The sequence below is a fragment of the Rhinoraja longicauda genome, chromosome 26 (assembly GCF_053455715.1).
Source record: "Rhinoraja longicauda isolate Sanriku21f chromosome 26, sRhiLon1.1, whole genome shotgun sequence".
NCBI classification, from domain to species: Eukaryota; Metazoa; Chordata; class Chondrichthyes; order Rajiformes; family Arhynchobatidae; genus Rhinoraja; species Rhinoraja longicauda.
Genome location: NC_135978.1, coordinates 26,332,366 through 26,346,156, shown reverse-complemented (window position 1 = coordinate 26,346,156; position 13,791 = coordinate 26,332,366). Strand labels below are relative to the sequence as shown.

Below are 13,791 nucleotides of genomic sequence, written 5' to 3'. Positions count from 1 at the left end.
ACTGAATGGGCCGAATTTCCTGATTCTGCACCTGTACCTTATGACCTGAGGTGAGGTTCGTTGTGACAATGGAAGAGGTGAGCAATGGAAGATCACAGTGACCGTAACCGGATGGTCAGGGACATTTTGAACTAAACGATGTCCGTGAGCTCTCCCACTAGGTGGTCCTGCAGTGCAGCCCCTAAGGACACTGGGCCACAGCGACTCCATCTGGGCCAGTGGCTTCACCCTCAGGAAGGCCGATCTTGCTTCTGCAACAGTGGCCCTGGGGGCAGGCACACCCGGGTCTGTGGGGACGGGTGCCATCGCCCTGTTGACCTACTGCTCAGCCCGAGCACAGAATGCATTAGGTTCACGGGGGAGGGCGGTCCTGTCACCAGTGCTGCTGACAGACCTTGTTTCTCCTGGTTGCACTGCAAATCTACCATCGAGATATGAACGTAAAGTGGATTAACCCCAGAAAGCTGAGAAGCAAAGAACACACGATGTGATACGATCAAACTTCATTTATCCCAGGAGGGAAATTGGCCTGCCAAGAGTCATAAAACACAACATGATACATGAAATTGAACACAAAATGCAAAGATTTGGGGGTGGGGGGGGGGGGGGAGTCAGTCTACCCCATGACAGAAGGGAGAGGAGTTGTACAGTTTGACAGCCACAGGGAAGAAGGATCTCCTGTGGCGTTCGTTCTGTGCTGCATCTCGGTGGGACCAGTCTGTTGCTGAAGGTGCTCCTCATGTTGACCAGTGTGTCATGGAGGGGATGAGCTGTATTGTCCAGGACGCTCCACAGTTTGAGGAGCATCCTCCCCTCCAAGACCACCCACCGTGAATCCAACTCCACCCACACTCTGAGGTAACCGTGAAAGGGAACCATCCATTTCCCTGGAATAAATCGTAATTATTACGAGTATATTTTTATATGCTGACGCATCTAAATAATGTAAAACACCAAGTTTGTTTTGTGAACTATTTGTGATCATTTATAAGGTGTAATGTAAAACAAAGTGAGATTCCACTGAACAAGCATTCTCCCTGTATTGAACTTAATTTGACGGGGATGTTTGTATCTTGGGATTCACTGAGTCTTGGCGTTGTTAACTACTGTAGATTGGTGACAGTGACCTCTGAGAATACCATACATCGTATTGGAGGAATAGATCGGGTAGATGCACAGAGTCTCCTGCCCAGAGTAGGTGAATCGAGGACCAGAGGACATAGGTTTAAGGTGAAGGGGAAAAGATTTTATAGGAATCTGAAGGATAACATTTTCACGCCAATGGTGGTGGGTGTATTGAACAAGCTGCCAGAGGAGGTAGTTGAGGCTGAGACTATCCCTACGTTTAAGAAACGTTTAGACAGGTACATGGATAGGACAGGTTTGGAGGGGTATGGACCAATCGCAGCTGGTGGGACATGTTGGCCGGTGTGGGCAAGTTGGGCAGGAGGGCCTGTTTCCATACTGTATCACTCCATGACTCTATGTTTCTGAGCAGAACAAGCCTTTAATCCATTCTCCATCTAGGATTTCGTTTGCTGAGGTTCTTCACATGTTTAATTACTGCATCACCTTCTGACACATTAGCGCCATTGCACAGAGGGTGGTGGGAGCCTGGAACGCGCTGCAGGAGGTGATGGTGGAGGCAGATACCATTGCGATGTTTAGGAAACGTTTGGATAGGCACATGGATATGCTTGTGGAGGGATATGAATCACAGGGGTAGACCGGTTTGGAGGGATATGAACCAAACGCGGGCAGGTGGGACTTGTGTGGGATAACATAGGATACAGGGATACAGCGCGGAAACAGGCCCTTCGGCCCACCGGGTCCGTGCCGCCCAGCGATCCCCGCACACTAACACTATCCTACACACACTAGGGACAATTTTTACATATATCCAGTCAATTAACCTACATACCTGTACGTCTCTGGAGTGCGGGAGGAAACCAAAGATCTCGGCGAAAACCCACGCAGGTCACGGGGAGAACGTACAAACTCCGTACAGACGGCGCCCGTAGTCAGGATCGAACCTGAGTCTCCGGCGCTGCATTCGCTGTAAGGCAGCAATAGACTAGTGTGAACGGGTGATCGATGGTCGGCGTAGACTCGATGGGCCGAAGGGCCTGTTTATAGGCCGCATCTTTCAGCTCTACGTCAGGATTGTTAACTGATTTGCTCTAGACGGACGCTGCTGGATCTGCCGAACATTTTCAACGTTTTCTGTTTTTACTCCATCTAACTCTCTGAGGAGCACATCCGTAGTCTCTTTACTTCTGCGGATGACTGTGGCTGCTGCCTTGCTCTGAGTGTGTATTGTCTTCGGATATATAACGTTTGCTCCACGCCTTGCTCTCCTTTCTCAGTAAGCTGTGGACTCCACACTCTCTCCCAACCCTGCCGTGCATGAATCCTCAGGCTGGCACTGCCCAGCCAGCCCTGCAGCTTTTGAGCAGTCGTCTCTTTCATGAGACATTGGAACAAGAACCCTCTGCGGAATAATGGCATCAACAAAAATTCTGGTGGGGAAAAATGTTCTATGGATAGGCACATGGATATTCAAGGACTGGAGGGATAGGAATCAGCTACAGGCAGGTCAGAGTTGGGATTGGCATCATGTTTGTGGGCTGAAGGGCCTGTTTCCGTGTTCTGTGCCTCTCTGAACATGTGCCAACAGTGCTATCAAGCAGCATTTAGTCTGAAGAAGGGTCTCAACCGGAAACATCACCTATTCTTTCTCTCCAGAGATGCTGCCTGACCCGCAGAGTTACTCCAGCTTTTTGTGTCCAGCTTCGGTTTAAACCAGCACCTGCATTACCTCCCGAACACATTCATTCACCAATGACCTGCTCATTGGCACCCAGCTTGGGAAACACTTGGCCAAGATATCATCACAGCCTTGGGCCAAAGAGCTGAAGTGCAAGGTGGGTGATCGTGACTACATGCCCCACACATCAAGGCAGTGGCTGGCTGAGTGTGGCATCAGGTGCTCTAGTGCACGTCAAGAGGAAAACACTCTGTAGTCAGGATCGAACCCGGGTCTCAGGCACTGAAAGGCAGCAACTCTACCACTGTGCCACCAGCAGTCTGAAGAAGGGTCTCGACCCAAAACGTCACCCATTCCTTCTCTCCAGAGACGCTGCCTGTCCCGTTGAGTTACTCTAGCTTTTTGTGTCTAACTTCAGTAGTTTAGTTTGGTTTAGTTTGGAGATACAGCGCAGAAACAGGCCCCCGAATCCGCACTGACCAGCGACCCCCCCCCTACACTAGCACTATCCTACACACTAGGGACAATTTACAATCTTGAGCAGTCACTTATCTTGGAAACCTGTACGTCTTTGGAGTGTGGGAGGAACCCGGAGCACCCGGAGACAACCCACGCGGTCACAGGGAGAACGTACAAACTCTGTACAGGCAGCACCCATAGTCAAGATCGAACCAAAGTCTCTGGCGCTGTAAGGCAGCAACTCTACCACCGTGCCACCGTGCTGTCCCAGTAGTTGGTGTCAAACCTCAATGGGCAGTGGGTATGGTTGTTGGCAGTCATCTATCCCAGCCCCAGGACCTCACTGCAGGTGTTACTCTGGCCTGTGCCTTAAGCTGGTTCATCAGTGACCTTGTTTCCATCAGGAGGTCAGAGGTGGGGACGTTCACTGGCATATGTGATGATAAGTTAAGAGGGGCAAAGTTTAAAGGAGTTGTGCGGGGAAAGTTGTAATACACAGAGGGTGGTGGGTGCCTGGAAGGTGCTGCCAGGGGTGATGGTGGAGGCAGGTACGATAGTGGCATTTAAGGGACTTTTGGACAGGCAGGGAATGGATGGATATGGATTTTGTGCAGGCAGATAAGAGTTGGTCTTGGCACCATGTTTGGCATGGGCATGGTGGGCCGAAGGGCCTGTTCCTGACCTGTGCTGTTCTATGTTCGGTTCCCTTGAGTCATTGAAACTGCCCATGGCTACCTGCAGCAAGACTTGGTCGGCATTCAGTCACGGGCTGGTAAGTGGCAAGGAATATTTCAACCACAAAGGTGGACATTTCCAACAAGAGGGACTCTCATTACCGACCCTTGATATTCAATGACATTACCTTTACTAAACCCAGCCCCACAAACGTCTTGAAGGTCACCACAGGCCGGAAACTCACCTGTGCCAACCACGTACAAAATGAGGCTAGAACAGACGTTTGGAGGGTTGTGGCTGGTCCCACGGCAACTGACTCGTCTCGTGGCACACTAAAACCCACTAACGAGGTACAAGTAACAGAGCCGCACAGCAGGGAACAGGCCCTTCGGCCCAACTAATCCATGACGTCCAGGATGCCCCATCTAAGCTGGTCCCATCTGCCAGCGTTTGGACCATGATCCAATGGGTGCGGCTCCATCAACTCTCAAGTTCAACCTTATCATGGATGAAACATCAAGCTTGAGTGGCCTACCGCCCTCTCCCCCACCCCACCCCCCCCCCCCCACCCCCACCCCCACCCCCCCCCCCCACCCCCCCCCCCCCCACCCCTAATTCACCGCTCGTTGACTCCACCACTGGAACTCCGTGGCACCAACATGTACCGTCTCCCATCACCTCTAACCCACACAACAACCCCACAGACACTGGGAAATCTATCGCTATTTCTAAAGGTCTATGTCCTGGAATTCCCTTGCCAACAGCATGGTAGAAGCACCTGAAGTGCGGTTACAATAGACAATAGGTGCAGGAGGAGGCCATTCAGCCCTTCGAGCCAGCACCGCCATTCAATGTGATCATGGCTGATCATTCTCAATCAGTACCCCGTTCCTGCCTTCTCCCCATACCCCCTGACTCCACTATCATTAAGAGCTCTATCTAGCTCTCTCTTGAAAGCCTCCAGAGAATTGGCCCCAACTGCCTTCTGAGGCAGAGAATTCCACAGATTTACAACTCTCTGACTGAAAACGTTTTTCCTCATCTCCGTTCTAAATGGCCTACCCCTTATTCTTAAACTGTGGCTCCTGGTTCTGGACTCCCCCAACATTGGAAACATGTTTCCTGCCTCTAACGTGTCCAATCCCTTTCATAATCTTATATGTTTCAATAAGGTTCTAGAGGCAGCTCACACCACCTTCCCGGTGGGGGTTAGAGATGGGCAATAAATGCAGGCCCACATCCCAAAAACCTGATTACATTTGACAAGAGATGCAATGCACGTCCACTATTCTATATTCTGCATTTAGCACAAAGTCAAACCTCCATCGGCAACATGTGCCTCACTGAGCACTACCTCATGTTAGTTTTTAGTTTTAGAGATAAGGCATGAAAACAGGCCCTTCAGCCCAATGAGTCCGTGCTGACCAGCAATCACTCGCTCACACTAATTCTACCCTGCACACTATGGGCGGTTTACAGAGGCCAATTAACCTACAAACCCACACGTCTTTGGAGTGTGGGAGGAAACCGGAGCATCTGGAGAAAACCCACATGGTCTCAGTGCAAACTCCACACAGACAGCACCCGAGGTCAGGAGCCGTCTGATCCAGCCTTCTCTTGAATCTTGGCTGGGAGTTCAGTGGCTGAAAATTGGAATGTACCCTTATTTCTAGTGTTCAATTTGCCCACTGACAATTGGAATGTACCCTCAATTTGCCCACTGACTTTTGCCATATCAATACCAATAGTGCTTTATTAACACGTGCAGAGTCTGGATTGAACCTTGGTCTGTGGCACCACGAGGCAGCAACTCTACAGCAGAGCCTCTGTGCCATCCTTACTCCATTGACACAAACGCACATTGGTGTAATCATTCAACGGGCTCCCCATCTTGTGCTTCTTTCCGCTGCGAGTCCCCTTCACATGCGGCCGGTCTCCCTGGACGATGGGTCACCTGGATAACACACTGGCCATGCAATAACACAAGCCCCTCCTGCCCCCGACCCAAAACCGCTGCCTTTCCATTTGCTCTCTCTCTTTCTCTCTCTCTCTCGAAGACCACCAACCACATTGACCTGTCAAACTAGCACTGCACAATGGTGCTGGATCCATGTTCCATCAGGGGTGGACAATGTCCATTGCTGTACCACAGTGACTCTGCAGAATCCAGTCCAGTGCATCAGAGCTTTCTCTGTGGATTGGTTGCAAAGAAAGGAATAAAAATAAAACATGTTTAATAGTATTTATTCACAAAATGCTGGAGTAACTCAGCAGGTCAGGCAGCATCTCGGGAGAGAAGGAATGGGTGACGTTTCGGGTCGAGACCCTTCTTCAGAATACTTCTTTTAATAGTAATTGTGTGGTCTGTTTACGCCAACCTAGCTGTGTGAAGAAGCCTTGAATCAGGTTTGGTGATTTCCCAAGAACTCAACATCCGACACATTTACATGTGTCACCTGTCGGATCTACACTCGACAAGGTGGTGCAGCGGTAGAGTTGCTGCCTCACAGCGCCAGAGACCCGGGTTCCATCCTGACTATGGGTGCTGTTTGTATGGAGTTTGTACGTTCTCCCCGTGACCTGTGTGGGTTTTCTCTGGGAACTCCGGTTTCCTCCCACACTCCAAAGACGTACAGGTTTGTAGGTTAATTGGCTTTGGTAAAATTGTAGTGTGTGTGTAGGATAGTGCTAGTTTATGGGCCGAAGGGTCTGTTTCCACACTTTATCTCTAAACTAAACTAAACTAATTTGCAGATGCTGGTTTAGATTTAAAAAAAGACACAAAGTGCTGGAGTAACTTAGCAGGCAGCATCTCTGGATAACATGAATAGGTCACAATTGTCCCTAGTGTGTGTAGGATAGCGCTAGCATACAGGAATCGCTGGTCGGCATGGACTCAGTGGGCCGAAGGGCCTGTTTCCGCGCTGTATCTCTAAACTAAACTAAACTAAACCAAGCACGTTCAGTTGGACAATCAGACAATAGCAATGGGTCTTCTGCCTTCCATAAAGCTCGCAATACACCTGTTCATTCCAAGCGAGAGTGTGTCTTTCTGGAATGGAGCCAATACAAAGAGCAGGTTCAAAGTATTTGGCCCCTTCCTGCCTGCTGCACAGAGCCTGGTGGTGGCCGGGCTGGAGGTTCTACAGCACGATGGTGAAGTGTACAGCGACTCCCACTGCCAGGACCAGCAGTCCTCCGAGAACGGCCAGTCCACGTCTGACGATCAGCTGGCCGGGCGTGAGGATGCCCTCTGACGGGCAGGCGGTGCCCCTCTCCAGCAGAGCGCTGCCCTCCGCCTGGCACGCCTCTTCATGGCTCTGGCACAAGCTCATGGTGCCACCTTCCACAAAGAACAAATCGTCCCATTAGTCCTGCGCTGGACCCACCACATAAACACCGGAGTCCCGACCCGATACGTCACCCATCCTTGTCCTTCAGAGATGCTGCCTGGCCCGCTGAGTTACTCTCGCACTCTGTGTCTGTCCACATAAAAAACATCTCTGGAGTACGTGGGCAGGAGACGTTTCGGGCTAGGACAATTCTTTCATTCTAAAGAAGAGTCCCAACCTGAAACATCACCTCTCCGTGTTCTCCAGAGAAGCTGCCTGACCTGCTGAGTTACTGCAGCACTTTATGTCTTTGTTTGTAAACCAGCCTCTGCAGTTCCCTTGTTACTCCACACAAATACCATGGCTACCAGAGCAGGGCAGAGATCATAGAATGATTCAGGATGTCCGTGCTGAACATGATGCCAGGATAAACAAACCTTCTCTGCCTACACGAGATCCATACACCTCCACTCCCTGCATATCCACGTGCCTTAAACACCACTCTCATATGCCTCCACCCCACCCCTGACCAGGCACCCACCACCCCTGACCAGGCACCCACCCCACCCCTGACCAGGCACCCACCACCCCTGACCAGGCACCCACCACCCCTGACCAGGCACCCACACCACCCCTGACCAGGCACCCACCACCCCTGACCAGGCACCCACCCCACCCCTGACCAGGCACCCACCCCACCCCTGACCAGGCACCCACACAACCCCTGACCAGGCACCCACCAACCCTGACCAGGCACCCACACCACCCCTGACCAGGCACCCACCACCCCTGACCAGGCACCCACCACCCCTGACCAGGCATCCCTGACCAGGCACCCACCCCCCCTGACCAGCACCCACACCACCCCTGACCAGGCACCCCTGACCAGGCACCCACCACCCCTGACCACACCACCCCTGACCAGGCATCCCTGACCAGCACCCACACCACCCCTGACCAGGCCCCACCACCCCTGACCAGGCACCCACCACCACTGACCAGGCACCCACCACCCCTGACCAGGCACCCACCACCCCTGACCAGGCACCCACCACCCCTGACCAGGCACCCCTGACCAGGCCCCACCACCCCTGACCAGGCACCCACCCCACCCCTGACCAGGCACCCACCCCACCCCTGATCAGGCACCCACCCCTGACCAGTCACCCACCACCCCTGACCAAGCACCCACCACCCCTGACCAGGCACCCACCACCCTGTGTAAACAACTTGCCCCGCCTATCTCCTTTAAAGTTTGCCTCTCTCACTTTAACGCTGTGCCCTCTAGTCTTTGACATTCCTACCCTGGCTGAGTACCCTCTCCTCCAAAGGCCATCCACTGCTGGCCAGGCGCCAGTCAGGGGTGTGCGGGAGCCTGACTCCATCATGGATAAAGCTTCCTGCTTCACTTGTACCTCATCCACCAGCATAAACATTCACAACCGATCTCCTCCCATTCCCACAGCACTTCCCAATCCACCAGCTCTCTCTACAGCAGCACAGTGGTGCCTGCCTGCATCTGCTCCCTATCGCTCTGTACCTGTCCTATCCATGTACCTGTTTAAAAAAATAATTCTTAAACGTTGCGATAGTAACTGCCTCTACTACCTCTGCTGGCAGCTTGTTCCACACACACACCACCCTTTATGTAAAAACGTTAACAGCCAGGTTCCCATTAAATCTTTCCCCCCTCACCTTAAACTTATGTCCTCTGGTTCTCGATTCCTGTACTCTGGGCAAAAGACTCCGTGCATTTACTCAATATCTATTCCTCTCATGATTTTGTACACCTCTATAAGATCACCCCTCGTCCTCCTGCGCTCCATGGAATAGAGTCCTGCTCAACCTCCCCCTGTAGCTCAGGTCCTCGAGTCCTGGCAACATCCTCCTGAATCTTCTCTGCTCCCTTTCCAGCTGGACAACATCTTTCCTATAACATGGCGACCAAAACTGAACACAATTTTCTAAAAGTTGCCAATGTCTGAAATAACTGTAATATGAACTCCCAACTGCTATACTCAATATGGACACCAAACGCTGGCATAACTCAGTGCGTCAGGCAGCATCTCCGGAGAAAAAGGATGGGTGACGTTTCGGGTTGGGTCTGTTCTTCAGGCTGCCAGCACTGTGCATAGAAGGCAATGTGCATAGAACTGATGCGCTACAATGCTGAGAACTATATTCTGCACTCTGTATCTTCCCCTTTGCTCTGTCTGCGGAAGTGGCGGTGCCTAATGGCTGCGGCTCGCTAGCAGTCTGTTCGTCTTTTTTCCTTTTTTTTTGTTGTGTGTCGGTGTGTTGTGTGTTGGGATGGTTTTTGTTGTTTTTTGGTTGTGTATGTGTGGGGGGTGATGGTGTGGGTGGGGGGGTGGTGGTGTGGGTGGGGGGATGGGGGAAACCTTTCTCTTTTAGGTCTCTTCCTCATGGCGCGGGGCGCGGCTCGGCCGCGGGGCCTTCCATCGCCCGGCGCGGCTCGGCCGCTGGACTTAACATCGCCCGGCACGGTCCGGCCGCTGGACTTAACAGTGCCCGGTGCAGCTCGGCCGCGGGACTTTTCATCGCTGGTGCAGCTCGGCCGCGGGACTTAACATCGCCCGGTGCGGCTCGGCTGCGGGACTTAGCTGCGCACGGCTCGGCAGCGGGGCCTTCCATCGCCCGGCTCGGCCGCAAGACGTTTCAACGCCCGGTGCGGCTCAGCCGCGGGCCATCCCCTTGCGGGGACTGTGCGGGTCGGTCGAGGGACGAGCTGTCTGTCCGTGGGCGTGGGGAGGAGAGTGGAAGTTTTGTTGCCTCCATCACAGTGAGGGGGGTGTTTGGAGTCACTGTGATGGACGTTTGTGTTGGGGTCGTGTGTCTTGTGTTCTTTTTCTTTTTTATTTGACTGCTATGTAGTTTCGTTTGGTACCTTGGTACCGAATGACAAATAAAGCTCTGTTGACTGTTGACTGTTGACTTAGTTTGATGATTGTATTTATGTATGGTATTTCTAATCAGACTGCATAGCATGCAAAACGCAGCTTTCCGCTGTACCTCGGTACAAGTGACGATAATAAACCTAAACCTAAACTGTTGCGGACAATAGATTATTTGGGTGAAGGGTGTCAGGGGTTATGAGGAGAAGGCAGGAGGATGGCGTTGAGAGGGAGAGATAGATCAGCCATGATCGAATGGTGGAGTAGACTTGATGGGCCGAATGGCTTAATTCTGCTCCTAGAACTTATGAACGTAGTAAAAGTTGGTATCACAAAATGCTGGAGTAACTCAGCAGGTCAGGCAGCATCTAGGAGAGAGGGTATTTATTCACAAAATGCTGGAATAACTCAGGCAGCATCTAGGAGAGAGGGAGTGGGTGACATTTCGGGTCGAGACCTTTCTTCAGACTGATTTGTTGGGATCAATAAAAGTTGGGATTGATTTCATTTCGTCTGCGTTCCCTAGTTCCCGATGTGGGATTTGAACCTGTGCTTCCAGCCCAAGATAAGTGAGTGCTGTGTCAGCATCGTTACCGTACGCAGGGGTGCGCTGCTCCGTTGCTGCGGCAGATTCCAAACTCGTCCTCAGTCCCAACCGTTCCCCAGCCTGGTAGAGGAGGAAGAGGGGCCGAGGGGTCAGAGCGTCCGTGAGTTCCCTCAACAGCCCAGTGACGGCAGTACCCCTGTGCCTCGTACACAGGGCTGAGGCAGCCAGCACCAGCCCTCATCCCCAAATATATCCCAAACCCTAACCCTAATGTAGCAGGTGAGGCACTGCAAACACACGCCTGGCCCTCAGCACTCAGTGTTACACACCCTCACACAGTACCCCTGCTAGAGGCAGCAGGCGGAAACACCAGTGCACTACTCCTGTCCCGGATATACGCCATCCCTGACCTCCCACCCCTACCCCTGTACCAGTAATACCCCTGCCCTGACCTCCCACCCCTACCCCTGTACCAGTAATTCCCCTGCCCTGACCTCCCACCCCTACCCCTGTACCAGAAATACCCCAGCCCTGACCTCCCACCCCCTGATCCTGTCCCATAAATACCCCTGTCCCTGCCCTCACCCTGGTCAGTGTCCCGTATATACCCCCCTGGCTCTGCCCTGACGCACTCTGTCCCTGTCCTGTAAATACCCACACCCTGCTCCTCTCCCTTTCATAACCCCAGCCCTGACCCCCACACCCTGCTCCAATCCCGCAAATCCCCCACCTCTGCCCTCACACCCCCTGGTTCCGATACCCCTCCAAATCAGTCTGAAGAACGGTCCCGACCCAAAACGTTGCCGCCCATTCCCTGCACAGATGCTGCCTGCCCCCTTGTTGTGCACAGGGCCCCAGTCATGTCTGGACTTTCCCCACCCTCTCCCACAAGCTGCTCATCTGTGATCTTCCCTCCCTGTAACCGGAGCCTGTCCCATCAACCGAGGCCCTGGAGCGAAGGACGGTCAAAGTGGAGTAAACCAGCGCTTGCCTCGTTCGCCGCTGCGCCCCAATCCATCCTGAAGATCAACGTCAAGAAGAAAGCGGACAACAGGAAGGTACTGATGGCCAACCCCGCCCAAAGGCCTGGAAGAGACAACAGGAGCTCGGTTGGTAAATGTGGTTCTTGGTAGAAGCAAAAGGTAGTCAGATCCTGGGCGGGCACTGGCCTGCCCAGTCTTGGTTAGGGGTGATCGGTTCATCTCCATCACCCTCAGGTGTCCAACTGATGGCGCCCATCCATGCTCCACGGGACACCTTCATGGGTCAACAAGTTCCATGGGTGATTAACTTGGAGGTGGAGGGTGGATGATCACCGCTCTAATACTTTAGACTTTAGAGATACAGTGCGGAAACAGGCCCTTCGGCCCACTGAGTCCATGCCGACCAGCGATCCTACACCAGCACTATCCTAAACACTAGGGACGATTTACAATTTCTATTACCGAAGCCAATTAACTTACAAACCTGAGCGTCTTTAGAGTTTTAGTTTTAGTTTCAGAGATACAGCACGGAAACAGGCCCTTCAGCCCGCTGAGTCCGAGCCGCCCAGCATTCACCCCGTACACTAGCACTATCCTAAACACTGGGGACAATGTACAATCTTTGCCGAAGCCAATTAACCTACAAACTTGTACGCCTTTGGAGTGTGGGGGGAAACCAGAGCACCCGGAGGGAACCCACGTGGTCATGTGGAGAACGTACAAACTTCCGTGCAGAGGGCGCCCGTAGTCAGGATGGAACCCGGGTCTCTGGCACTGTCAGGCAGCAACTCTACCGCTGCGCCACCGTGCCAGCCCAAAGACAAAAATTGCTAGAAATCCTCAGCAGGTCAGGCAGCGTTTGCAGGAAAAGAAAACGAGTTACGGTTTCAGGGCAGAGCACCACGTTGAGGGACAGAAACACACGGGTCATGAACGATGGGGGTGCAGCCACTCATTGATAATTCACCGCCTGATGGGAACATGGAGGAGGTCGTGTGCCGGCCTTGTCCTTCTGGGGAGTGCAGTCCATTGCTTGAGGACATGATGATCGGCTGCAGGGCACCTTGATGGTTGCAGATCTAGCAGCCACAGCACCTCGTTGGTGTCAAAGTGAATGTGTACAGTGGTGGGCAAATCATAGGGTGCTGGAGGAACTCAGCACACAAGCTCGAGAGCTCGCACCACCAGGCTCAGGAACAATAGACAATAGACAATAGGTGCAGGAGGAGGCCATTCGGCCCTTCGAGCCAGCACCGCCATTCAATGTGATCATGGCTGATCATTCTCAATCAGTACCCCGTTCCTGCCTTCTCCCCATACCCCCTGACTCCGCTATCCTTAAGAGCTCTATCTAGCTCTCTCTTGAATGCATTCACAGAATTGGCCTCCACTGCCTTCTGAGGCAGAGAATTCCACAGATTTACAACTCTCTGACTGAAAAAGTTTTTCCTCATCTCAGTTCTAAATGGCCTACCCGTTATTCTTAAACTGTGGCCCCTTGTTCTGGACTCCCCCAACATTGGGAACATGTTTCCTGCCTCTAACTCCCAATTCCTCCGTCTATGCCGCATCTGCGCCCGGGATGAGGTGTTTCAGACTAGGGCTTCCGAGATGTCCTCGTTTTTCAGAAAACGGGGCTTCCCCTCCTCCATTATAGATGAGGGTCTCACTAGGGTCTCTTCTACATCCCGCAGCTCCGCTCTTGCTCCCCATCCCCCCACTCGCAACAAGGACAGGATCCCCCTCGTTCTCACCTTCCACCCCACCAGCCAGCGGATCCAACATATCATCCACCAACATTTCCGTCACCTACAACGGGACCCCACCACTGGCCATATCTTCCCATCCCCTCCCCTCTCTGCGTTCCGCAGAGACCGTTCCCTCCGCAACTCCCTGGTCCACTCGTCCCTTCCTACCCAAACCACCCTAACCCCGGGCACTTTCCCTTGCAACCGCACAAGATGCAACACCTGTCCCTTTACCTCCCCCCTCAACTCCATCAAAGGACCCAAACATTCTTTCCAGGTGAGACAGAGGTTCACCTGCACCTCCTCCAACCTCATCTATTGCATCCGCTGCTCTAGATGTCAACTTATTTACATCGGCGAAACCAAGC

At 52.8% G+C, this 13,791-nt stretch overlaps 1 protein-coding gene across 1 annotated transcript in view; it reads right to left on the bottom strand.

Annotated features, from left to right (window-relative positions):
- Positions 1 to 11,657: 11,657 nt before the first annotated feature.
- LOC144606369 (multidrug and toxin extrusion protein 2-like) overlaps positions 11,658 to 13,791 on the bottom strand; it is a 33,964-nt gene continuing 31,830 nt past the window's right edge. The window contains exon 16 of the mRNA XM_078422396.1: positions 11,658 to 11,949. Within this exon, the coding sequence (XP_078278522.1) occupies positions 11,658 to 11,949 (292 nt within the window). The remainder of the gene's footprint in view (positions 11,950 to 13,791) is intronic.